This window comes from Vulpes vulpes, chromosome 8, assembly GCF_048418805.1.
Source record: "Vulpes vulpes isolate BD-2025 chromosome 8, VulVul3, whole genome shotgun sequence".
NCBI classification, from domain to species: domain Eukaryota; kingdom Metazoa; phylum Chordata; class Mammalia; order Carnivora; family Canidae; genus Vulpes; species Vulpes vulpes.
This window is the reverse complement of record NC_132787.1, coordinates 92396293-92423983: the sequence shown is the minus strand read 5'-3', so window position 1 is coordinate 92423983 and position 27691 is coordinate 92396293. Positions and strand designations below refer to the sequence as shown.

Genomic DNA, 27691 nt, shown 5'->3' with positions numbered 1-27691 from the left:
CTTTTCCCTTGCTCTCTCCACTGCAGACTTGCTGGTTTCTCTCAGGTCTCTGGGTGCCCTGCTCCGTCCTTCCCCGGAGCTTCTGTAATCTGTCTTCACTCCCTCCTACCCCCCCCAAAGTGGTGGCCCCCCAGTCATCCTCCAGCTTTCGGGGAACAGACTGGGCTGGCTGGGCTCTCCCTGTCACAGTTCCTCAGAGAACTGTGTTTATTTTCTCTTAGAGAACCTATCTCCCTGTATAATCACATGCTTCTCAGTGTGACTTTCTCGTCAACGGCTGTCTCTCCAGCCGACTGTGAGGTCCTTGAAGGCAAGAACCAGGATTTTGTGCATGAGGGCTTCCCCAGCTCCTGGCACAGATCCTGACACACACACACCAAATGGATGTCTGAGAGACACCTACTCACTGACTTCAAGTAGGAACTCGAGAACAAATAGAAACGGAGACAGGGAAATCCCAAAGTGAAAGCAAACCTTCAAGGGTTAAGGGCGGCCTTAGAGCAATGGCTCCATCCCATCAGATGGGAAGGACTGCAGCTCAGTGCCAGCCAGTGGTGGGGTCCCAGGTATCCAGGGATCAGCCGTGAGCATGCCCAGCTGGGAGAAGCAGCACATTTGCAGGAGGTGGGGGTGGTGGGGACTGATGGGCTCCCAGGTTCCGCTCTGGAACACCCAGCCTTCTTAATGGGAGGGATGCTGCCTTTGCTTCCTTTCCTCCTGGACTTCCCTCCAGCCCAGTGTCGGGACAAACTCACAAGACACTCAGGTGAGGCCAGGAGCCCTGGGCAGTTCCAGGCTGGCCTGTCCTGAGCCCCACTGCAGAATAAAAGGGGACAGTGGAAGGGCATAAAAACTTTGAAGCCAGAGACCAAGACGGAATGCATCCTGGATCTACCCCTTATGGGCTTGGGGGCCCTGGGCAAGTCACTGCATCTTGCTAAGTGGCAGGGGTTTTTTTCTGCCTTAAAATGGGGATAATACCTCTTGAAGAAGACTGTTTGGAGTACTAAAACGACGAATACAGAGTACCTCAGAAAGCGCTTTGCGCATAGTGGGAACATCATAAAAATATTAGTTGAATAATTAATGAGTGAAAGATATAAATATATATATATATATATATATATATATATATATATATATATCTTTATATTTGGAAATTTCTTCTCTGGAAATGCTCTCAATCCTGCAGGAATATTGGGTTTGGAGCCATACAAAATAAGTTATGCCAATTAATCAATTTACTCATTCCATCATACACACTTGGAAGGAAGACTTTTTGAATTAAAACGCACATATGCAAAACAACCTGGCAGGGCCCCGGGAGGATCAAATGTGATAATATATGAGAAAGCGCTCTGTAAACTGTGAAGCCCTGTACAAATGCTAGTTGTCCTCATTACTAACATGTTTACAGCTCAGTTGGCCCTGAAATCACTGGCTTAACCTGAAAGAGAAAAGTAGGCAATTTTCCAGGACTCCAGGGCAAGGCCAGAAAGTCTGGGGAGGAAGGGGCCTGGGCTGGGCAGCTCACTGGCCACCCCCATCCACCCCGCCCCCAACCCACTCAGTCACATCCACATTTGAGTTGAACCCATGGTGGGTTCAAGACATCTGTGCCTGGGAAGGCTCCTGGACTTTTAACACCTCGGAGGGCATCCTGGAACACTCAGGCGAAGGGTTACAGACACAACAATCCCTGAGAGCTGTGGGTCGTATAAAAGAGGAAGCAGGCCAGGTGAGGGCTGAGGGAAACTGAGGCACACAACCAGCCTACAGAGAGGTTGGGTGGGGGGAAGAGCCATCACCCCAGTCCTGCAACTGTTGGCATTCTATAAACCCACTGTTGCCAGATCTAGCTTTTTTTTTTTTTCCCCTCACGAGAAGCCAAAACTCCAGATTTTTATGTGAAATTTCTTGATTTTTAAATACTGGCAACTAATTTTTTAAAATGTCTAAAACACTACATGGGCCAAATAAAACATGTGTGCAGGCTGCATCCAGCCAGCAGCCTCCAGGGTACAGCCTTGGCAAGTAGACCTTCGGCTCCCATGCCTCCTGGGACCTGTTGGCCCCAAGTCTCTAACCCTTGGGGGGGATCCTGGGGAGCCCAGAAGAGGCTTCCCCTAGCGCCCAGGACTCACTCTCTTCTGTGGGGGCTCCTCGGCCATCCTTGGGGGTGCAGCAGCCATTCTCCACGGCTCTGGAAGCTTCAGATGGGGTCTCAGCCGCTCCCTCTCCCTCTGCTGGGGCCCCGCCCTTCTGCCCTCCAGCAGGGCTCCCCTCCTCTGGCTGGGGCTCACTCCGCTTCTCCAAGTCCCCATTGGGTAACAGCTCTGAGGGGCCTGAGTCCTGGGCCATGGACGGGGACTTGGAGGTCACTGCGGAATCCTTTGGCGTGTCACTGCTTTCCACCTGGAAAGATGAAGAAACAGAAGGGGAGGATTAGACCTGTGGTCTTGCGCCACTTTTGGATCACTAACCCTTCTGAAATTCTGGTGAAAGTCATGCACCCTTTGTCCAGAAAACCATGTTCACACAGGCATCCACGTAAGCAAATATACTCACAATTTTGCTCTCAGTTTCAAGGGATTCATGGGCCTGACTCCCTGCAGTCAAGGGGTTTGTGGCCTCCCGTGTAAGAAGCAGAAGAATCCAGGCATGTCTACCAGCCTGGTTTCACTGCCCAAGCGACACCCCACCAAAGCCGCCACCCCTACTCCCTGAGGTGACATAGGACTCCCAAGCCTACTCTGCAGCCCCTATTAAAAACAAACATTCTGCTATTCATGAGTGAAAAAAAACCCATATATCTATGTAAGTAAAAACAAACATTCTGGAGCACCTGGCTGGCTGGCTCAGTCAGTAGAGCATGTGACTCTTGATCTCAGGGTTGGAGTTCAAGTCTCCCACTGGGCCTAAAGCTTACTTAAAAAAAATCAATCGGGGTCCCTGGGTGGCTCGGCAGTTTAGTGCCTGCCTTTGGCTCAGGGCATGATCCTGGAGACCTGGGATCAAGTCCCACGTTGGGTTCCCTGCGGGGTGCCTGCTTCCCCCTCTGCCTATGTCGCTGCCTCTTTCTCTCTGTGTCTCCCATGAATAAATAAATGAAATCTTAAAAAAATAAAATAAAAAATAAAAAAATCAATCAATCAAATAAAATATCAAAGATTTTTTTAAAAGACAAACATTTCGGGCAGTCCAGGTGGCTCAGCGGTTTAGCACCTCCTTCAGCCCAGGGCCTGATCCTGGAGACCCAGGATCGAGTCCCATGTCAGGCTCCCTGCATGGAGCCTGCTTCTCCCTCTGCCTGTGTCTCTCCCTCCCTCTCTCTCTCTCATGAATAAATAAATAAAATCTTAAAAAAAAAAAAAAAAGACAAACATTCCTCACACTATCCCTCCTTCAGATCAGGACCCCTCCTCAGAAGATTCTAGTGCCACCCATCAGTTCTGGTAACCTTGGGCTGCTCTGGCTTCTGCCAAATCCCTCTGGCTTTCCTTTTGGCTTCCCCAAAGGCCCAGACCCAGATAGTGACTAGCTGCCAACTGGAGCACAAGGCTCAGTGGGGGCCTCCCAAATATGCTGGGGCCCCAAAGCCCAGCACAAGTCTTTCCCTCAGCTCTGGACCCCACGTGCTCTCCGGGCACCCCAACCCCTGGAGAGCCACAGCCCTCAAGAGCAGTTTGCAACCTCTGCAGTAAGCCGGCCGGGCCAGTGGTCTCACGTCCCCCTTCCAAAAGGAAACGTATCCCTTCATCCCCAAGAGTCTAAGAACTGAACTTGCTACTACAGTTCCAGGTAATAAGAATCACATCAAGGGTAATCATAACTGTGCTTTGTAAAGGTCACTCCCTCTCACCGTTACCCCTGTCGACCCACTCACCCTCCCTGAGGAGGCTCTCAGAGAATTCTAGGACTTGCTCGGGGCAGCACACTTTGAAGGACAGAGTGAGGGCATGAGAGCCTGGTGAGTACTTTGTCCTTGGCCCTGCAGGGGCAAGCAGGCTAGGGCACCTCAGAGGGAATGGAGGTGTCCTCTTGGGGCAGAAGAGGCAAGCATCCCCTGTGCTCAGTGCCCTGCCACGTCCATGGGCACAAGGCTGCCCTCAGCAGTCCTGCCTGGCTCCATCCCTGGAATGCCTGTGGGAAGGGCAAACATGTTGCTAGCCTGCCACCCCTAAGTCTTTTTTTCCTCCTCTTTATAAAAGTCAGACACATACAAACATTCAAACCACATAAAAATGAGTCGTGGTAAAAGGTTAAGGCTCCTTTTTCAATCCCCTACCTCCAAAATCACAGGTAAACCCTTAACAGTTTGGTGAGTATCCTTTCTAGACTTTGTTTCTATGCATCTATGATGGTGTGTGAGTTACATGTTTACACACATGGATTCACACACACAGCCAGATCCAGAATTTTTTTTCCCTAATAGGGTATCTTACTACTCAGTGTTCTATAACTTGCTTTTTCACTTACCAAGCATAGTGGGCATCTCTCCATACCCGTGCATATGGATCTGTCTCCTATTTCACAGCTGCTCAACATTCTATTGAATGGATGCTCCATAATTTATTCAAACAGTTCCCTAATTGTGGGCCTTTGGGCCGATTTGCTTTTTGCTGCAGTGAACCCCCTGCACTTACAGTTCTGTGTGCCTGTGTATGTCTAAATCAGAGTCCCAGAAGTGGGCTGGCTGGTAGAGGCCTGCTTTAAGTGTGAGTAGATTGGCCAAATTCCCTCCAAAGAGTTGTACCACTCAAGTGCACCCTGACAGCCTGAGAGTGCTGGGCTCCCTCCCCACACAGCCCAGCAATCTCCAAGGCTGCTTCTGCTCTAAGGTCTATATCCTCAACTCTGAGCCCAGCTGCTATCTGTCCAAGAACCCCCCAGGGTGGCAAATAGGAACAAGGGCCTTTGGGACAAAAAAAAAAAAAAAAAAGAAAAGAAAAACTAGAGTCTTCCCTGGCCAGGGCTCTAGGCACACAGGGTAGCCTGAAGGCAAGCAGAGGGACTTGCCAAGCTGTTTTCCTGGCTGAGTGGGGTAGCTTGGGGCAGGCCTGCTTCCAGGAAGGGAAGCTCCCATGGAAAGCTGCAAATGTGTGCAGTCCTTGGCAGGTGGGGGTGGGGGTGGGGCTAGAGCAAGAGAAAGAGGAGGCGTCTGGCAGAAACAAGAAGTCCTCTGCTAGCCCAGCCTTGGTCACAGAGGGCTGAAGCCAGCAGAGCCAGGAGGCCAAACACAGGCATGCAAGTGAGCAAGCAGGCCCTGTCTTTCTCCTTAGCCTCCATCCCTGAGTATTGGGCCCGACACACTGTCTAGGACTCAGATGGCCTTTCCTACTTCCCTGCTCAAGCCAACAGGGTTCCTTGGCCTAGAATGCCCCTCCCTGGTATAAATCCTCTCGCCTCTAGACAGCCCAGGCAGAGTGGGGCATGCCCAGGCCCCCATAGCCACCCCAATGTCCGGCTGTACCAGGCATCACAGAGCTCTAAATGTGGCACTGCCAGGGAGGTGGGGTGGCAGTCCCCCTGGCCAACTCAGGCTGGGAAATTCAGGTCAGAGCCAAGCTCTTATCATGCCCATGTCCTTTTTCCTTCTGGCCACGTGCTGCCCCACAGACACCTCAAGTTGGGGCAGGCTCCCAGCCCCACAAAGCTGCTCAAGACAACTCTGCTGTCACTAACTTCCTGCCTGGGGACCACATGGCCTCCTCTCACCCTGGGACTCACTTCCTGTTGATTGCCAGCTCCATAGCAGAGAGAGCCAGGAGTACCTGCCCTGACACCCATGCTGATCAAGCATCCCTTCCAGGCCCACCCTGGAGGACCCTAGGCTGCAGCAGTGTAAGGCCCACACCCCTTCCAGAGGTGGGTAAATGAGGAGAAGGGAAGTGCTCTCTACAGATCTCCCTCCAGGGTTAGCTCAGCACGCTGAAATCCCCGCCTTGCCCCCCTAGTCCTCACCTCCTCTCTTCCCAACCGGGCCACCCTCTCTGGTTCTAGATAAGCCTGTGTAGGCCAAAGCTCTGGGATCAGGGGAACTGCTGACTCCCACTCAGGCCAGCCCTTGATCCAACTTAACCCCCAAGAGCCCTCCCACCCTGGGGCACCTGGCTGGCTCAGTACGGGAAAGCATGCAACTCTTGAGCTCCGGGTTGAAAGTTCGAGCCCCGCATTGGGTATAGAGATTACTTAAAAATAAAATCTTTTTTTTTTTTAAAAAAAAGGCATACCCCCACCTCTGCCCTGCCCCAGCCAGTAGTAGACCCTCACTGGCTCCCTCTCTAGGGCCCAGGCAGCTGAGCAGTTGAATCCACCTATAAGAAACCACTGAGAGGAAGGAAGGAGGTTCACAGGCAGATGGCCTGAAGTGGCTGTCCGAATCTCTGAGAGAGGCTGGGGGCACCTGAAAGGGGCACCTTTGATGAGAAGAACAGCCTAATCCACACCTGGAAGCCCCTCGGAGGGCCAGGCCTGCACCCTTCTGCCCCTACCTCCATGCCCTCCTCTCAGCCACCTTCTGTCCCCCATCACCCTTGGCTTGTCCATTCCTGGAGGCAGGGACTTTGCTTTATCAGGCTGGACTCAGCAGGTGCAGGGCACAGGGTGGGCACTCAGTACCCATAACTGATTCCTGAATGCCAAGCCTAGGTTAAGACTCAGAACATCCTGCTCATGTGCATAGACGGAGTTTCAACCTAGCTGCAGGTCACATGTAACTGCTTAAAATTGTTTTCATTTGCTTTTATTTGACAGTTGCCTTGAAAGGAGACAGGGCATACCCTGAGATACTCATTTTTCCTTGTGGGGGAAGGGGGAGGGGAAGCAGCAGAAGCCCCTGGTCCTTTTAGAAGCCACCACCAGCAGCTGAAGGTGACAATTTCAACTTCCTCTGCTTCTCACCTGTGGAGCTGAGGGGAGGGGGCAGAGAGGTAGATGAATGGAATGGCAGGCTGTGCATGCCCCTCTCTCCCCAGGAGGTGGGGCTAAGGAGTCGGGGCAACAGATTTGGGGGCAACAGATTTGGGAAAAGCCATGGCTTATTCCAAGCTGAGGAAGGCAGTGGCTCTCCACTTGGTAATGTGTCTGAGACACCTCTGGAGGTCATGCTGGGGTGGGGAGGCCTGCTGGCTTCTAGTGGGTAGGGGTCAGGGATGCTGCTGAAAAGTGTGCAAGAACAGGGCGGAAGCCACAACAAAGAATTATTTGGCCCAAAATGTCAATAATGCTGCTGTTGAAACTCCCCCCACCGCCCCCTGTGCTGAGGGTTGGGGCACTGACCAGAGACTGCCTTTCTCTAAGAACCTTTAAAAAAAAAAAAAAACTTTAAAAAATATTGTGGTAAAATATACATAATATTTACCATTTTAACCATTTCCACATGTACAATTGAGTAGCATTAAGCATGTCCGCGTTGTATGACCAGTACCACCATCCATCTTCAGAACTTTTTAGTCACCTGAGACTGAAATTCTGTTCCCACGAAATATTAACTCCCCATTCCCCTGGCCCCCGGTCACCACTGTTCTACTTTCTGTCTTCTCAGGAACATTTTCAAGTCTTCCTGGCTGTCTCTCTCTCTCTCTCTCTCTCTCTCTCTCTCTCTCTCTCTCTCTCTCTCACACACACACACACACACACACACACACACAGAGACACAGGAACACAAACACACACTCACCCCCGGGAGGCATTTGTGCTAGGCCTTGCCCCCAGGCCGCAGGCCTCCCCAGTCCCCCCCAGTGCAGGAGTGGGGATAAAGTCCACCCCAGTGGTCACGGGACCCCCAGCCCACTGCAGGCACGGCTTGTTTACAGAGCTCTTCACACCCTATCTCATTATAGCACTCCTCTGCTGCACCTCATTATTCATTGTGTGTCTCCCTCCCTCCCAGACGCATGAGATTTGCTTTACTTATTTTTTTTTATTTGTCTCCCTTCCAACCATTCCACCTACAGCTCCCCAGCACAAAGCGCAGCACACAGCATAAATACACGTATACAATTAATAAACGTAATTATCACAATTGTCTTGACGTGGGGTATTACCCTCACTCTTCTGGAGGAAAAAGGCTCCAAGGCTTGCCTCCAGTCACACCACCTTCTAAGTGGTAAAGCTTCCAGAATGACCCAGGTACAAGAGAGGCATTGGAAAGCCGGCTCCCCCTTTGGGTTGAGTCTCTGGAAAAACCCAACCTCAAATCCCCAGGGTTCCCAGGAGGAAAAGGAGGCTTTGATGTGCCTAAGCAGGGCCAGGGAAAGGCCGCCGGCTGTTTCCCTGGCAGCAGCCACGGCAGCCGGCGGGGAAGTAACCCTCCTCAGTGAACCTGTCCAGGCCCCAGCCCCTGTCCTCCCCCTGCTCTGCTGGAAGTCTGGAGCAGACCCCAGAACTCCTACCCCTCCCTCTCCAGGTGAGGCCTGGTCTTCCAAGGCCGGGCAGAGGGCTGAGGCTCCAAATAAGGAAGTGACTTTTGAGAGGCCGTTTATTAGAATAACAATATTTACACACAAAAAATTAATACCTGGCAAATAAGAGATGAGGGAAAGGACATAGAGGAGACAAGGCCCAGACACCATGGGCAGAAAAGTCCACTCGCCGGGGGCGGCCGGGGCATGGGGAGCAGCTGCGTGCAGGCTCACCTGGGCCCAGGTGTGGAAGGGGCAGGCCCAGGGCCCGGCCTCTCCTGTCGGAAGCCCCTGGAGGTCCGAGCCGGCGTGCGGGGCTGGCTCTGGGCACCTGGCTCGCTCTGCCCTGCCCCACCGGTGGCCAGGGGCCGCGGCTGGAGGGGCCTTCTCTGCCGCATCCCCGCGCAGCGCTGGGGAAGGAGGCCCAGCGGCCGGCAGATGTGAGGCGGCCCCTCCCATCCCATGTTACCGCCATTGTGCTTGTAAGGCCCTTGGCAGCACTGAGCTCTGTGCCAGCCGGGAACCCTGGCATCCGGCCAGCCTTGGCCTCTTGATTAAAGACACACAGTCACACGCACAGACACACAAGGGGTGCGCCCCCTCCCGGAGACACAGCCCGGGAGATGTGCAGGGATGCGGCAAAGTGACATCAACAAAAACACGTAAACAGTCCCCCTCTCCTCACAACTGCAGGCCCATCAGCCCCCTGACAGAGCCCTGGATTTTTCCCAGGTTGACTCTAGCTTCAGGAAACAGCAGGCCAGCCTGTCCCACAAGCACTGGCACTGGGCCCATGCTCCCCCCCTCCCCTCTGCTCCAGGCCTTCCTGCAGCCCCTTCTGCTGGCAGCCCTGGATCTGACTGGCCGGAAGTAGCCTTGAGGCAGGGAGAACAGGAGAGGTCCGCCCGGTGCCAACTCCCGAGAGAGGTCCTCAAAGCCTTCCTGCTTGGCTTTCCTAGGGTGAATGGAGTCAGGCTCCAAAAACTTTGGAACTAGGACTCTGACTCCTCCGATTTCCTTTTCCCTGGTGGAGCAGCTAAAAGAGCCACCAGGGGGACTAAGGGACAGTAGGACCAGAAGCCAAGGAAGGCCAACTTTGGAAAGCCTGGGCATGCCCTCCGGGCCTCACCATTTCCCTCACCACTTAGGCTGATGAGCTGCCTTCCCTTCCTCCTCCCAGAGATCTCTCTACTATGTGTGCCTGTGTCAGAGACAGACAGACAGACACTAATTCTAGGAGACAACTTCAGGGCCCAGCAGAGCCTTAGAGGTAACACAGTCATTGCCCCTGCTGGCCATGGCAAGTGGATGCAAGAGCGAACATGCCTGGTGGTGGCCAAGCCACTTGGGGTTCCGCTTCCGGCAGGGACACCTGTCCACCTGGAAGAGGGCCTGGCTGTGCTCTTTGAAGTCAACCTCAAAGGATTTCAGGATGAGCTGGAGGCTCCCTCTAAAAAGCCATTATGTATAGAAGATCCATATATTTAAGTAAATCTCTTTTGAAGTCATTTCTATTTTCAACCTCTACAGTCCATGGCTGGGGTTTGGTAAGAAGGAAACCCACCATGGGAAACGGGGCCTTCTTTTCTATGCTTCACGTACCTTTCTAAAGCTTCAAATGGGTATCTCTTCCCCTCACTGCCGCCACCGCACCCCCATGGGGGTGCACTCCCCCTGCCCCACCCCACAATGTGATTTCATAGCTTTAATCACATCCCCTCTAGCCTTTGTCTCTCCAGACCGGGGAGCCATAATCTCTCGTCTGTCCTCGCTTGGCACCACTGCCTTCCCCTTGATCAAGCTAGCTGCCCTGCTCTGGAGCTTTTCCAGTTGGGTTCTATCTTTCTCGAGGTGGCAGGACCGAAGGGCACCCTATTCTCTAGGCAAGGATGATGAAAGAAAAGCAGCTTTAACAGCTCTGTCCAGATGCAGTGCCGGCAAGTCTCAGCCTCACAGGAGGGGCGCAGGTGCAGTTCGGGCTCTACAGAAGCCCACGGAGGCCAGACCCAGGGGAGCACGTGACTTTCTCTGGAGGTGGCCCTGGATTGTGTGAGTCCAGGAAAGGGAACAGGGAGGGATGAAAAACAACGAGGATTTTTGGAAAAACAACATGGAGATTCTGGGATTTCACTGAGATGCTTCCCCTCTAAGACCAGTTATCTACAGTGGCCTCCACAAGGGCCCCTGCCAAATCTGCTCTCTTCCAGAAGTCTCCGTCTCTGACAGTAACACTGACGCCAGCCCTGGGGCCTGTAACATCTTCTTTCTCCCCTGGCTCTCCCTGATCCGCAGGGGCTGGCAGTAAGGGCCCAGCCAATTCTGTCCCCGGCTGCCTCCCCCTAGCAGGCTCTGGGGGTGTTTTCTGGCACCATCCCACCCCACCTGACCCCACCCTCCTATCTCCTCGCATCCTCTCGTGCTCAACCCATGCTCACAGATGCCAGGGCCAGCTTCCCAAAACATGACCCCCATCGCTTCACGCCCCCAGACCCCCTCAAAAATCTTCCAGATACACACGTTTTTGAGAGGATAAACACCTCAGGCCGCCGGCAAACACCCTCTCCAACCAAGGTCCAATGTGTTCGTACACGAAGCCCTTAGGCACTCAGCCACACCAGTCAGCACAAGGTTCTCCTTTGGTGCACATTCCTCCCTCCACACCTTTGTTCAGGAAGGTTCTGGGTAGGAAAGTCTCCCACTTTTCCCTGGATTTCTAAACATTAACTCCCTTCCCTCCCAGACCCAACCCGAACCCCTTCCCGCCAACCCCCCCCACCCCCCACCAATGTATCTCTGGCACTTGAAGACCAGACCTCTAGCCAGGCTCTCAGGACCGGATGCCACTGGTGAGTGCTGCTTTGACCAATCGGGTGCAGGAATGGGCAGATGAATCCGCGGGGCATAGTTACCAGAGAGGGTTCTAACCTCCTAAGATGTGTGACAGATCTGTTTTCTGTTTTCCTCACACCTTCAAAAACATGAGCAGAGGGGCGCCTTGCAGGGAGAGGAGCCCTCTGAGGGGGCTGGTGGCTAGGACTGGGAGATATTCTTTCTGAAAGTTTTGTGCATAAAAACCAGGGGGCACCTAGTCACTGAATCAAGGTTCCAGGGATTGGTGAAGGAACCATTCCGACCTGGACACAAAGAGGGGATTTGAGCTCTGTCTTAACCAGGAGACAAGTCAAAAGTTGCTATTAGGTTGGCAAATGAGCCAATGCTGCAAACTCCCAACAGCTGAGTCAAACTGTCCCCAGCTGGCTTAAGCTGCAGTTGAATGGCTCCCTAACTTCCCAGTTTATACCCCAAGTCTTCTGCTCCGAAGAGGGGGGCGGCTTTGTCCTCTTGAACTCATTTGGGCATTGTGACAGAGGCTTAGCCTCCAACGTGGAGTGAGTAATGCTGGCTTTGGACTGGCCTGGCTGAGCTCAGCCCCTTCTCCCAGCCCCAGCCCCCCTCCCCCCTCCCCCTCTGGGTTATTCTTAGCAAGAGGTGACCTCAGAATGCTCCCACTGAGCAAAAATAACCCTGGAGGAAGTTGGTGGGTATAAATCTTCAATGAATAAATACATATAGCTAGTAAACAGGGTATGGAGCCCCAAAGGGCTGGTCACCCTCCAGGGTCTGGTGGGCAAGGGCAGCAACCGTCCCTCCTGATGCCCCAGCTGTAACCAGCATGAAAGACAAAGGTGGTCACAGGGCTTGCCGGGCCTGGTGACGCCCTCACTTGTTACGTCCTCAGAAGCTGCTGGACAGGAAGACGCCTCTTTCTCCCACCCCGACGCTCACACCCACAAACAGGCTCACACTCTCCGGCCAGCAGAAATCAGCCCTGCATGCTGCTGTCCCTCCTCCCCATCGTGGGCACGGGCCAGCCCACAGGCCTTGAGCCCAGGTGCCAGCTCCCTTCCTAGGCCCCGCCCCACCCCGCACTGGCTTCCTGTTCCTGTTGCCTGCTCCGCTCAAGCATCCTGGCTCTGAGGCCAGGGCTGCAGCCCAGCGCCACTGCCTGGTTTTAATGGGCCCAACTCTCACACCTCGGACCACCGCCACTTTCCCCACTTCCCCACAGGCTCCCCGGTACTGAGGTCAATCACTCTGTATGCTTGCTTTTTGGACCAGGCCTATACTTCTTTCCAACAGCACTGCATTCACATGTTAACTTAAAGGGGATTTTGGACACCCAGGCTTCCAGGGCACGTGACTGGAGGGGTGAGGAGGAATGAGCCCTGTGGGCTTTGCAAGCAGGACATGTGGTGTCCAAGCCCCAGTCATCCTCTCTGAACCTCGGTCTCTTCATCTGAATGTGGGCATGGTGATGACAGAGGCCCCACCTACCTCACACAGGGAGGTCATCCTTGCTGAAAGCCTCCTTAGGCAATAAAGTGCTACACAACTCTGAGCCTTTATTCATGGTATCTGGCTTCAGTGAGGTAGGTAGACAGTGCAATGCGGGGTGGCACGAAACATCAAATCTAGTGGAAGGGACAAGCTTCCTCTGTGTGCTTTTCTAACTATCTGGGATGAAAGGCCAGGTTTTTGTTTTAGTTTTCTTAGTTCTCAATCCATCAAGAAATGATACTTTGGTAAAATACAAAATTACGCATGTGGATGTGGTGACAGTATCAGATTGACATAAAAGTTTCAAATTACTTATTCTCAGGTCCTTTTATAGGACATGTAACAGTTCAAAAGCCCAGTGCCCTCCAAGCATATGGTAAATGGGCTTATTAGCTCTTTTTACTTTTTTAAAAGATAGATTTATTTATTTATTTATTTATTTATTTATTTATTTATTTATTTATTTATTTATTTATTTATTTGACAGAGAGAAAGAGCACAAGCAGGGGGAGCTGCACGCAGAGGGAGAGGGAGAAGCAGGCTCCCCGCTGAGCAGGGAGCCCGACACAGGGCTTGATCCCAGGACCCCAAGATCACAACCTGAGCTGAAGGCAGATGCTTAACTGACTGAGCTTCCCAGGCGCCCCCATCTACTCTTTTATTCCCTAGTGTTCGTTTTGATTAATTTTACAAACAGCTCAGAAGGGAGGGTCACAATGGCTGCAGTGGGCTTCACTTGCAGGGCAAGCTCAGAAGGTCTGTGACAGTGGGCAGGGAGACAGAAATGTCCTGGGTTTCTCTGCCCCGGGGGGCAGCGAGAAGTTGGGGTTTTTATGACAAAAGCAGTGGACTCTAAGCAACAGAGCAGATCTCAGTCCCATAAGAAATGGGGTCTCTGAAAATTCTTGGACAGAATCGTCCCGTGGACAGTATTTAGTGTAACACTCGTGGCCCTCCTCTCTCTAGCACACCAGGTTGAAAGGTAAGTCTTATTTACCAGTGTGGTCCCTTCAGCGGGTATCAAGTGTGGCCGAGGAGTTATAAAGTATATTGGGAGCAGCTGGGGTCTGGTCTGGGTGGGGGTGCAGCCAGGAGGCTGATGCCAGAACACAAATGAGTAGAAGATACCCAGGGACAGACAGGCCTTGGGGACAAAACGAAGAGAGAGAGAGACAATGATTTCTTAGCCCCTTAACCAGGGGATGGTTAAGGACACTAGAGGCTGTACCTTATGGCTCCCAGGCCAGCACAGGAAATGCACAAATAAAGACCCCAGCCCGAAGCCAGCTCTTACTCTCAGCCTCCCAGCACTCCCCCCTCCATGCCACCTGTCGGGATCTGAGCCAAGCTCCCTCCTCTTTCCAGGCTTAGCTGGATGACACACACTCAGCTGCTTTAAAGCTCCCTGGTCAATCTGTTCCCAGGGCCACAGCTAAACCAGGTCCCCAAGAAGCCCTCCGGCTATGTTCCTCTGCTGGGGACAGGAGGCCAGGACAAGCACCTGCTCCACAAGCCAGCCAGACAGCCTAGGAGCCAGGGGACCAGGAGCCAACCTCTAGCGATAGCACCAATGTCCCTCACGTGGGCTCCCCTGGGGGCCCAGAGGCTTGCTGCCTGGGAAAGCCCATGAGCTCTCTTCTCTAGAGTCAGTCTTTCTGTTCCCCCAGTGGGCTAGGAGGCCTGTTCACAACAGCCACCTCAGCCCTCTGCCTCCCCCATCAGCATTGCCTTCCCCATGCTCTCTCTCCTGTCCTGGGGCCTCTCTTGAGAGTCCGGGGGGCTGCAGGTGTCAGCTAGGGCATGGGCTGGACCACGGCAGACTATGACCTGCACAGGATGTGCAGCACCTCCCGCCAGGGTTCCTCAGAGGCCAAGGCTAGGCTCCTACCTGAAAGGTCTGGTAGACATTGGCCCCACTGGCCCTTGCAAGGGGCAGGTGTATTATACGGCCCACCCTGCACATTTGGATCCCCTTTGCTATTTGCAAAGTACCCCTGGAGGTTGGACAGGACAGATATTACTGGTAGCCGTATTTTCCCAATGAAGCAGCAGAAGTTCAGAGCAGTTCAGTAATTTGCTCAAGGTCACACAGCTGGGAAGCAGCAAATCCAGTGCTGTTTCTTCTATCAAACCGAGGTTGCTGTGGCCTCCTAAAATGAAAAGGTTTGGCCGGGCAAGGGCAGGATGGACCTTTGAGAAGCACTGGTTCTCTGGTGCTTGCACACGTTTAATTCCCATGGGCAGCTAGGAGGCATGCAACCTTATAATCTCTGTCTTTCAGAGGAGGAAGCCAATGTTCAGGCAGTGACTTCTGCAAGGTCACATGGGTGGTGAGTGGTGAAGCCAGCACTGAAACCCAGGTCTGTTATATTCTGAAGACAGTGCTCTTCCTTCTACACTAGCCCCTATTCCGGGCCAGGGGAGGGGAGGGCATATGACCCTCTGACCCTTCCCCCACTCGGCCTTGCCTCTGCTTCCTCTCATCTGTCCATCTCTGGACACATTTCCACACACCTGTCCCTGACTGCCTTGCACTTTCTGTCCCGGGGGCCTACTCCACCTCTCGGTGATGTGCCCTCCCTCTGGGTCCTAGTGACTCACAGGGATGAGCCAAAGGGTTGCTGGGTCTCTATTTGCTCTAGGTGGTGGCTGTGGTCCCCGGTGCACCTGGATGAGGGGTGGAGCTCTAGCCCACAGATCATGACCACACATGTAGATGGGGAATTACCGGTGGGCTCTGACTCGGCCTGGCTCCCCTTCCCCCTCCCACTCCAGCCTGCACTGGGGCCCTCCACCTTCTCCCACAAGTTGGGGAGGAGGGGGGCACCCTGGGAACCTGGGAGTACAGCCTGGAGTCTGCTGCAAGCTGGAAACTCCTTTGAAGTCCCCTGTTTTATCTTTCAACTTCGTGTGAATTTTTCATTACAGGCCATAAAATATCCATGTTTGCTTTAATATTAAAATGCTTAAAATTACTTACCAATTAAATGACTTAACTTCTGCTTGCCCCCCGCCCCTCCCAACCTTCCAGTAGAACTGGCACTGGTACCCGCAGGTGCAGCCCTCTGGCTGAGAGCCCTCCTATCTCCAGCTGGCGCAGCCCTCCCTCCCTCTGCTGTCCCTTTCACTAAGGCCACCATTCACCGTGACTCTCTAGTCCAAAGGAGAAAACCCTGCCCCACTGGGAACATCTCCTTGACAGGCTAGTTACAAATCTGACCTCCTGCTCCCCACTGCCTACTGGCTTGTGCTTTCCCATTCTCAGCTGGAAGGGGCTGAAAGAGAGGAACCAGCTGTCTTCAGGGCTGGCAAGGAACTATCGCTCTGCCTCTGAGTCTAAGGCATAGGTAGGCAGGCTTGTTGAGCCCATGGGGTGTACCCTCCAGAGCACTGTTCATCCTGGGCAACCCTGGGGCTCCTCCCAGACTCAGGGCTTATGGCCTCCAGAGGCCTGGGCTTGGGGCCAGCCCCGTAGCACACACTTAAACAGTGTCTCCTTCTCATTCTTTATTCTGAAGGCACCCGCTAGCCTGCTTCTCTCCTCACTTTGATCAGACTCCAAGACCCAGGTTCCCCCCTTCCAGGTCCTCAGGTGGGGCTGAGGCCCAGGGTGGGTGTGTGGATGGCAAGGGGAGGGCCCTGGGTGGGCCAGCCAGGGAATGGCAAGTCCCGCTGTCCAAGCCACAGGGCTGGGCTGGTGGAAACCATCAGGCCATCTTACTGACTCTTCTGGAAGGAGATCTCAGCTCTGCCACAACTCACAGTGCAAGTCCTCTGGTCTCTAGGGGCTTCCAATTCAATGCAGAAAACAGGAAAGTTGTGAGGGTGGTGGTAGGATTCAAAGCCTAGGGAATGTCAGTGAGCTCTGCAGCTGGAGGGGTGCATCACATTGCCCAGTCTTAATGTCCCCAGGCGCCTGCAGGACACACATCACTGCGTGTAGAGCATGCATGTGTGCACGTGTGTGCATTTGCGTGCTGGGGGGATGCCATGACACTCACCGGGGGGTGCTTGCGCTTCCGCCCAGGCCGCCCCACCTTCCGTGCAGTTGTGCTGGGCTCCTGCCGCTCTTCCTTGCCACGGGCCTCCTCCTGCTCCTCTCCCTCCTGTGGGTACAGACACAGCCTATGAAGCCAGGGCGGGATCTGAGAGGACTCCTCCCCTGTCCCCCCATCCCATGACAGCCACAGTTCCAGAGCCTTGTCAGGCTGTTCCCCTACCACCCCAGCAGGGGCGACTTTCATCTGTGTCTTGCCTGGTGAAGCTTCAGTCAACAAATAAAACCTTGGGGGACTTCAGGGTAGATGCTGCAAACTCGGCACCATGCAGCTGTGTCTCCTGGTGGACACATTTTCTCAGCCACAGAATCACAACACATGCTCTGACATAAAGCGTGTCTCTGGATAGGGTTTTATTTATGTGAAACAAGTCTTACACAGGTACAAAAATTAAATTAGTCATATATTTAATGGGTCACTTTTATTGAAAAGAGTAAGATCCCCTGAAAAGAATTATTAAATTTAGCAACTGGAAACACATGCAACACTTGGAATGAGGACCGTGGCAAACGATAGAGGACTGTCGCGGCCCCTGAGAATACACCTGCCAGAAGCATTTGCCCCGCATGTCTGTCACCCCACAGGAGCATCTCACAGACATTGTCTGGGGTTTATCTTGATGCCTTCCCTGAATTCACTGAGCCCTGGACCCGAAGTCTGGCTCCGTGACCCACCTCATCCAGCACCTACGAGGGCCGGGCCCTGCAACATTGTCTCCTGGAGCACAGTCAGAAACCTAGAAAGTCCTCCTGCCTCACTGCTCCAGCAGCCCGGCCACAAACCACCCACGGGTCGCTTCTGACTCAGCCGGCTCCAGCATGACTAATCACAAACAGAAACAATGTTGGGGAAGGAGAAAGGGACCCTGACCCAGCAGAGGGACTACAGGCAGCTCTTTGAGCACTGCATGATGTCAGGAGCCAAAGATGGCTTCATAGTCCTCCCTGGGGAGGATGCCAACCCCGAGCAGCAACTGGTGCCCCAGAAGAGTAAAAGGGAAGGTGTGCGGGTTCCCTGTGGATTTAATCAAGATGTCCCTCAACATCCCACTCAACTTTCATTTTCTGTGATTTCAAAATCGCTTGTGGTTTGCCCGTCTGTGGGCGGGAGGGGAGGGTCCAGGATGGAGAGACAGAGAGTCTGTACCAGGACCAGAGACCCTTGACAGGCTCTTTTCAGGAAAACATGGCGGAGAAGTTGTGAGGGCAGAAAGGCTACAGGGGGAACCGCCAGATGGTGGAGGGGCTGGGGCACATACCCCATGGTAGGCCAGGCCTCTGGTTCTGGGCTGTTCCTTGAGACCCCTGCAGACACCCCTGTATAAGAAATGATCATTTGGATCGCAGGGAGAGGAAGTATTACCAAAGTACCTTAATCTTGGTGAGTTTTTTTTTTTTTTTAAGATTTTATTTATTTATTCATGAGAGACACACAGAGAGAAAGGCAGAGACACAGGCAGAGAGAGAAGCAGGCTCCCTGTATGGGATTCAATCCCGGGTCTCCAGGATCACATCCCGGGGTAAAGGCAGGTGCACAACCACTGAGCCACCCAGGCGTCCCTTGGTCAGGGTTTCAACTGATATACACAATTGAATCAACTGGATCTTGGTGAGGGTTTCAACTGGATCCAGTTCAACTGGATCAACTGGATCTAGTGAATTTCAGGCCGAGATGGTGCTGGTTCCACTGCTGCTAAATGAGCACGATCCTGATCATTCTGACTAGGTAACAGCATTCACAAAACAGAGTCCACAGGGCACCTGGGTGGCTCAGTTGGTTAAGCATCTGCCTTTGGCTCAGGTCATGATCATGGAATCCTAGGATCGAGCCCCACGTCCGGTTCCCCGCTCAGCAGGGAATCTGATTCTCCCTCTGCCTTTCCTCCTCCCCTGCTCATGCTCATGCTCTCTCTCATTCACTCTGTGTCTCTCAAATAGATAAATAAAATCATCTAAAAAAACAAAAACAACAGTCCATGTGAGGTTATGTGAGGTCATGCGAAGGCACAGGACTTAGAGCAGACCAAAATGGGTATGAGCCTGGCTTCTTCATTAGCTACTCACAGTATCACTCTCTCTGAGCCTCACTCTCCCCATCCATAAAAGGGGAGTATGAAGGTGCCCATTCTGCCTGCTTCTCAGGTTTTGAAGAGTAATGAACAAATGTTTTGTCCTCTTTTTTTTTTAAGATTTTATTTATTTATTCATGAGAGACACAGAGAGAGAAAGAGAGGCAGAGACACAGGCAGAGGGAGAAGCAGGCTCCATGCAAGGAGCCCAACGTGGGACTCGATCCTGGATCCCAGGATCACGCCCTGAGCCAAAGGCAGACGCCCAACTGCTGAGCCACTCAGGTGTCCCATGTTTTGTCCTCTTGTCTGTTTTGCACACTGCTGAGTTCCCAGAGCCTCAAACGGGTCCTGCACTTAGTGAGTGCTCCACATGCCCCCCACTGGAGGGAGCTTCCATTTTCCCTGGCAGCAGGAGGCCGGCTCAGCCCGCTGTGTTTGCCTGGAAAGCACCAGGCCAGACCTGGCCGAGCTGCTGACCGTTCCTCATGGCGGGGCCCATGGGACTGAAATGCACAAGGCAAGGGGCAAGAGAGGGGGGCACCAACGTGCATCAGGATCAGTCTGGGTGGCCACAGGGTCTGGGAAGACTCCTGCTGCCCAGAAATTCCACGCTTGAACTATTTCTTTAGCAGACTGCATTTCTGGCAGAGGGATTCATCTGATTTTCTTTTATTCTGAACTAACCTGAGACCCTGCACAGCAACAAGGAGACACAGTTACCCTACTGCAATGACCTAAAAACAAAGGTACTGGGGATTCCCAAATGGCTCAGCAGTTTAGCACCTGCCTTTGGCCCAGGGCGTGATCCTGGAGTCCTGGGATCAAGTCCTACATCGGGCTCCCTGCATGGAGCCTGCTTCTCCCTTTGCCCACCCCACCCCCCCGCCCCATGAATAAATAAAATCTTAAAAAAAAACAAAAACAAAGGCACTTGACATTTCAGGACTGGCAAGCCCTGGCTTTCATCAGCATGTGGAGACAGCCTTTTGGGGCTGGGTGTGGTGGTGCCCGATAGGCAACTCCCATGCTACCTGGACACTGCTGTAATTTGGCACATTTAGGACCGGTGCTATGCCTGATGCACAGGAGATGCTCAACACATCCTACCCCGCTGTATTCAGTTCAATGCAATACACCCCGGGAGGAAGGAATGCCTGGACACCATGTCACCTAATCAGGTCTCGACATGTTGATAGTGTGGACATCACCACACTATCAGGGTAGGCTGCCGTGTGTTGAGCCTGCACCCTGTGCCAGGGGCAAGGGCAAGGTGCAACACGGCCCCCGTTCAACAGTCAGGTGTCAGGCACAACCCAAAGAGCCTGGGCTGGGACTCAAACCTAAGTTTGTGCAACTCCTGGCCCGTGCCCATTCCATCAGGCCCTAAAGTACAGATCTGTGAAAAGCATGTTATTTGGGGCCAACCCATCACTCTTCCATGATGTGGCGATGTCACAGGGCAAAGAGAAGGGCAGCGGGACCTCCTGCTCTGGGCCCGCCTGAGTTCACACAAAGTTAGGGGGATAACACAGAGGAGGGTGAGAAGATGGCTCAGGGCCATGCTCCTCAAGGAGGCGTATCAAGCCATCCATCCCCTCATCTGCCACAGGGGCAGATCTGGTTTCATTCAATATCTTTGCTGAGGGACTGAGCAAAGGAATGTAAAACATGCTTATCAAATCTGTAAGCAGCACTGAATAGGCGGCGTCACTAATACTCTGAAAGGAAAGAATCTGATCCAGGGTGACTCGGAGCAGCTGGAAAACAGCAACAAATTTAGTAGGAACAGACATGAGCCCAGGTTGGTTTCCTCATCCATCAGCTAAGGGGACTGCATTAGTCAATCCCTACGGTGGGGAAGTGGCAGGAGAGGGGCAGACATTCTAGTTGGGTGGGATTTGGAGAGGGTGGGGTGGGGGGTGGTAGCAGTGAGCTGGACTTTCTGGCCTGCTCTTGATCACTAATAATTTCAGGCTATTTACCCTGTATTGCTTTCCTCACCTATAAAACAGGGTGGACGGTATCTCCTTTACAGAGATGCTGTGACAATTCAACAAGGTAATATATCAAAAGCTGACACAGGATAGCCCCTCAAGTACACGCTAACTTCTGCTCTACACATCCTGACCAGAAGGATTCACAAAAGTGCATCCCTCCCCCTTCCCCGGCCCTCCCTCCCCATCCCCAGGCAAATCCCAGCATCCTGCATTTGCAGCCATCACTCACTGCTACAGACAAACCCCAGCATCTGGCTGGTCCTGCTGCAGTGAGATACTCAGGAACATGGGGCTCTCTGATCTTTCCAAAATGCAAAGCTGATTATGTCACTCTGCAGAGCTTAAGCCCTTGCTGAGGGGGCTTCCAGGGGCCTGCAGGATCAAGCCAAGCTCCTTAGCCAGTGTGAAGGAAGGCCCCCAGGATCTGGCAGGCCGCCCTGGTCTCCTCTCCCCACGGCCTTCCTCCCACCCATCGCCAACGGACTGCACCAGGTGCAAAAGTGGACTTCTTCCCTCTCCAGTGCCTTGGCATTCCTTCTGCCCCAACCACCTCCCCCTCAGGTTGACCAGCAAACCCTTACTTCTCCACCTCATTTCCCAGATTTCCTTCCCCGGGGCTTCCTCCTCTGATCCTCTGACTAAGTCCATAGGTCCTTTCTCTCCCATAGTACCCACTACCCAACACTGCAATTGTCAGCTCTTGTCCTAGACAGGCCACAAGCTCCTCGGAGGAAGGGACTGTGTCTTACCTCAGCATCCCCAGGGCCTAGACCGATGCACCTAGCATAAGGCAGGCACTCAGAAACACTTGATGAGTGACTGTCACATAGTAGGTACTCAGTAAGAGAGTCCCCTCCCACACACACACACATACACACAGAGAGGTGGGCATGCAAATCCACAAACCAGCATAAATATAACTGTGTATGAGGCTCCAGTACCACTCTGATCTTTATGATTTCAAATCAAGAAACAAGATGACTAAAATGTACTTTCTAGGCTTAAACACAATCATGTCACTTTACATTTATGTAACTCTTTACAGCTTTCAAAGCACCTTCACATTTGGTGGCCTGTTAGATTAGGTAGTTACCATCAGCCTCTCTAAACTTCTGAGGCTATGATTTGACCTAGATTTTAACACAGCTCGCTGGATGGATTATTTTAAGCCACATACAACTTCTCATTCTGATGAGCTGGGCTGTGACGATAATAATCTCTCCGCAGTTGTACAGTACATGGTAATTAACAAAGCATTTTCACATACATTGTTTCATTTTATTCTTCTGCTTTACAGAAAGCAGAGCCGTGTTATTTTTTTCCATGACACAGGCGGGAAATCTGAAGCTCAGAGGGGTTATCTAACTTGCAGAGATCAGAGAGCCAGGAAAAAAGGCTTTAGAACCAACATTTAAATCTTTTGATTCCCAGCTCATGGGTCTATCTGCTGCAACACTGCACTACACCCTACTACACTATGTGCTACTGACGTGTGTGTCACCGTGTGCGTCACCAGGAAACCAATGAACATGCAGGCAAGCCAAGGTAAAGGCACACACTGGCGCTCGCATGTACACATCCACACAGCTGTCTCAGGAGTTCATGCCTGGACATAGGACCCCTCCCCTTAAGAGATCTATGTCCCACCCGGAAACAGCCAGCCAGATGTACGTGCTCCCTTCAGAACATACACCGGATGCTACTGACCCAGCATCCGTTGAGCAGATGTCTCAAGTTGGTGTTTGAGTTGAGGGGATGAACTCGCCGGATCCAGCCAGTCGCTTGCCCAGACCCTTTGGGACAAGAAGCACGTACAGCCTTGGCCAGCTGGCTGGCTGGCCTCCAGGGGCTCTGTCTGTGATCGTGGAATTCAGTGAAACCAATTGGCCTCCCTGTCAGGCCCAGCCCCATTCTGGGCTGCCTGAGGCCCAGGTCTGCAGATTGACAGCCACGGGACTCTGCACACCACACTGCGCATATGCGCTCACAAGTGCCCCACACCCGGGCTGGGCCTACGCACAGGTGGGCAGCAGGACGTTCTGTTGGAGAATGTGCAGGGAGGGCAAGGCGGCAGTGTGAGTGGCTATCAGCCCTCTGTCTCAATTATTCAACAACATTCAACAAGTATTCATCAAATGCTTAGTCCACTTCATACTATACATATCGATGAAAGCCTCCATCCCTCCCAAAGGGCTATGCTCTTGGAGGGCAGTGACCATGTTCTGTTTGCCCCTCCAAGCCCCCACAGCTCCCAGGAACCTGCACACAGCAGGTGCTCCATAAGTACCAAACGGTTGAAAATGGTGGTACTTGTGGGTTTTCTCAGGCCCTCCTGCCAGGGCTGCAGCCCTCCCAAACAACCTGTGCGCCATGCTGGGTCCTCACTGCCTTCCAGAATGGAGACTCCACTAAGCACACACCCAACACACTGCAGCCCAGCCATGATGACCTCAAGGCCAACACGAGACCAGGCCAATGGGTGTGCTCAAAAACATTTATACATTACCTATCGGGTACTGGATACAGAGATAAGCAAATAGAACACTCAGTTTAGAGAGAGACAACACATAATCAAAGAAGTACCTGAGTAGAGTGTCCCCCTCGTGGACCCAAGGCCGCCCTCGCTGGCCCTACACAGCCCATCATTTCATCCCCACCCCACCGGGGAACCCCTTTCTGGAGGCACTACAACACTACATAGGGCATGATTTTTATTGATTTATAGAAGGAAAGAATCCAGACGAAACTGCTTCATAGCCATGTGACCTTTGCGAACTTTCTTAACCTCCCTAGACCTCAATTCCTCACCTCTAAAATGGGGATAATGAGAGGAGATGCCTCTAGGGCAATCAAGAGGATGAAGCGAGCTAATTGCCAAGCCAAGGAAACTCCTTTGCACAGTATGCCCTTCCATACTGTGCAAACGGTGTGTGGGACGATTACAAGTAATATCCCTAATTGCCCTGTGGCTCTCCGCAGGGCATGGCCAGGCCCAGGTGCCAGAAAGGAAGGGCATCATCCTCTTTTCCGCCTCATCCTGGGACACCCACTGCCATGTGCCCATTTCCACTCTGGGTGGGTAAATACATAGATTGCTAGGTAGGTAGATAGCCAGCTGGCTAGTTTTCCAAAATAAGTCACAAGACTAACTTAGTATGTGCCAGGCCCTTGTGTTAAACACATACCATGGGGGCGCCTGGATGGCTCAGTGGTTGAGCGTCTGCCTTTGGCTCAGGCCATGATCCCGGGGTCCTGGGAACGAGTCCTGTATCAGGCTCCCCACAGGGAGCCTTTTTCTCCCTCTGCCTATGTCTCTGCCTCTCTCTCTGTGTCTCTCATGGATAAATAAATAAATAAAATCTTCAAAAAAAAAAAAAAATCACCACTACCACACACACACACACACACACACACACACACACACACACACACACACCATATAAACCAGCTCACATAAACCTCTCATTTCCCTGCTTAGAGACCACATAGCCATGCAGCAGAGTCCAGATTTCTTTTTTTTTTTTTTCCAGATTTCGAACACAGGTCTGTCTCCAGAACCCAAGTGACACCTACTCACAACTGCAAGTTACCCAAACTTGATGTGCATACGCATACCTCCTTTTACCGCACCACACAGATAGTGCATGTTTTATGAATTGAAGGTTTGTGGCATCCTGTATCCAGCAAGTCTATTGCTGGGTATTTTGCTCACTTCATGCCTCTGTGCCACATTCTGGTAATTCTTGCAATATTCCAAATTTTTTCCTTAACATTATGTGTTATGGTGATCAGTGATTTACAACTTGCTGAAAGATCAATTAGCACTTTTTAGCAATATTTTAAAATTAAGGTATGTAAGTTTTTCAGACATGTTGTTGTACACTTGACAGACTCCAGTAGAGTACTAACATAACTTTTATGCATCGGGAAGCCAAAAAATGCATTTGACTTGCTTTATTGCAATATTCACTTTCCAGTGGTAACCTGAAACTGAATCTACAATATCTCTGAGGTATGCCTGTCATATATCTAACTTGGAAAATTTTACAGAACCTGAAGTAAAACACAGGTTCCAGTCAGCTCAGGGGTAGGCACAGTTTGCATCACACACCTGCTCTACAGGACCAAGCATCTAATCGACTCCACTGAGTTAAAAATGGATGCATCCAGGGCGCCTGGGTGGTTCAGTTGTTAAGCATCTGTGTTTGGCTCGGGTCATGATCTCAGGGTGCTGGGATTGAGCTCCACAGGAAGCCTGCTTCTCTCTCTCCCTCTGCCTGTCACTCCCCCTGCTTGTGCTCTCTGTCAAATAAATAAATAAAATAATCTTTAAAAATAAATGGATGCATCCTTATTATTAGCTGTGTTCCTGAAAAGGGAAGGGTAAAGCTGCCTTTTCTGTAACTGGATGTGCTAAGAGGAATGCTATTTAAACAACCCCTGTAGTGACTATTATAAAGCAAAGAGCCGGCCCTAAGTGATGGTGTGTGGACATCTGAGTGTAATAAAGGCAGAGCCTGCCTGGAGTGTGCAATAGGCCTGTGCAACAGCAAGAACAGTGGAGTAGTGGAGCTGGGAAAAGCCCACCCCAGGTGCCCTGTAGCTTGGGTATCAGACTGCAAGAAGTGGTCAGTGCCCAAGGGAAGTCGGCACTTGCCAGGCCTCTGGGTTGGACTTAGGTGAGGGAAAAGCCCCGGCCACCGCACTGGCCACACATGCATACACACCCACACACGCACACAGGTATGCTTGCTGTGCTTCCCTAGCACAAATATGCATCCCCTGCTGTTGCTCCTACTAGCCAGCTGTCCAGGAGGGACCTCCCTCCTCTGGATAGTAGGCAAGACTGCTATGTTCCCATCCCATTCTTTTACTAGGGAATATTCATTCAGTTCATCCAACAGACTTGTGAAGCCCTACTATGTGCTGGGTACCTGGAAAGAAAGAGAGGAAGAGAAGAAGAGAGAAACAATGCGTGCCGGAGGGAGAGGAACAGTAAGAAGCAGTATGGCCACAGCTCTGTCTTTGTTGAACAGTGTGTATCTGGGGTGTATGTGTATGTGCTTGTACACAGCCACCCACAGTCGTGCACACTAGCCTCGTCTGCAGATTCTTACTGGAGATGAAGTGCCCCCAGCCTCCACTCCAGGGTAAGAGCGCTGCTACCCCATGTAAAAGCATGCTCTGACCATCCCGACTTCCAGTCCAGATAGATAAACGTACTGGAACCTACAGCAGAAGCAAGATGGGTGGGACTGTGGAGTGTAACGGCCTCCACCAGGAGGCAGCCTGATGAGCACCAGCCAACAGCGGAGCCTGCCGGACTTCCACGCCACCACCTAGTTACCCACTAGCTGTGTGACCTTTGGCAAGTGACCTCATGTCTCTAAGCAACCATTTAGTCATCAATAAGAGTGGTGAAAATAATATAGCCTACCTTATGAAGCAACCGTAAGAATTAAATAAGATCACGTGAGCACAGAGCTTAAAGTAGTGCCTGGCAGATAGTCAACACTCAGTGCATCTTGGCTGTTGTGTTCCTGAGGCCAGAGGAAAGAGAAAGAGGGGAGCACCACGATTGGGGGCCCAGCCTGGGGCTTGGACTCTTGGCCAGGCGCTGATTCGTATTTGGGGATCTGAGGGGGCCCTTCTAGCCCAAGGTTGGAATGTTCTTGGTCCCCTCTCCTGTTCCCTCTATCCCTCCCCTCCCCTCCACGTAGGGCCTGACACCCCACCCTGGCTCTTGGCTTCCCTGCTGAGCCTCCCTGCTGTTCACCACCCCCTACCCTATCCCCCCATAAGGCCAACTCCCCCTCCTCCAATTTGGCCACATTTACCCAGCTGACCCAGCCTGGCGAGAGCCCCAGGGCTCAGCCCCTAGAAGCTGCACTGCCTCAGCCTCCCCAGTAGCTCCCTCCCCATCCAACATGCAGATGGCAGGGTAAGGGGGAGGCCAGCAGGGAGAACGGCAGGGAGAACGGCTGCTGGGCACACCTCTCTATGCACTCCCAGCTGTAAGTGAACTCCTTGGCTACCACCCATGGCTCTGTACCCAGCCCGCTTGATCCAGGCCCCAGGCTGTTCTCCTGTGGAAGGGATCTCACCACTCTCATTTTCCTTCCTACCCTAGCCACAATGTACTTCCTGAGCACCTACTCTGTGCTAGTCAGGCCCTGCCCTCCAGGGGCCACAGTGGGGATGGGTGTTATCCATACCAGAAGGCCCCAGAGGGCTGGTTAGAATTCTGATTAGAATTCGGATTGCTGTCCCCTCCCCCTCCACCAGAAGTTCTGGTTTGTATTTTCTAACCTTTCCTGGTGCCACTGGTGCTGCTGCTTCAGGGGTTACATTTTGAGAACCCCGGGTCCACTACAAACTGTAATTCAAGGCAGACGGAAGGAAGCAAGGGCTTTGATCCGAGAAAAGCAGTAAAAATTAGGGAAAGGGCACACCGGGCAGAGGAAAGAGCATAAACAAAGGCCTGGCGGCTCCAGGAAGTACCAGAGTGGAAGGTGCGCGGAGGCGTGGCCGGGAAGGAGGCTGGAAGGGCACGTGGGGCCTCGTGCAGCAGGGCCAGTGGGTGGCCACACCTCTTCCCTCTGGCTCCCCGACCAGTTCCTTAGTGCCAGGTGCCCCCGGCAGCTCCGCCAGGCTCCCTGGGCTGCAGCCCAAGCCCATCTTCCCGTTCTGCAGTGACACGGCACCTCTGCCCCAGGCCTGGCTTTCTCAGGCTGCCGTGGGCGGCTGTCAGCGTCTCTACCCGCCCTCCCCGGGCGGCTCCCTATTGCTGTGGGAGCCAGCCCGGAGGTGCCGGGGAGGTGT

General features: G+C 52.6%; 1 protein-coding gene across 7 annotated transcripts in view; it reads right to left on the bottom strand.

Annotated features, from left to right (window-relative positions):
- The window catches only part of DNMT3A (DNA methyltransferase 3 alpha), a 104277-nt gene that overhangs the window by 46858 nt on the left and 29728 nt on the right, over window positions 1-27691 (bottom strand). For all 7 annotated transcript variants that reach the window (XM_025983897.2, XM_072767511.1, XM_072767506.1 and 4 more), the window contains 2 exons: window positions 16745-16849; window positions 2145-2415 (listed from right to left, as the gene is read on the bottom strand). In XM_025983897.2, the coding sequence (XP_025839682.2) occupies window positions 2145-2415; window positions 16745-16849 (376 nt within the window). The remainder of the gene's footprint in view (window positions 1-2144; window positions 2416-16744; window positions 16850-27691) is intronic.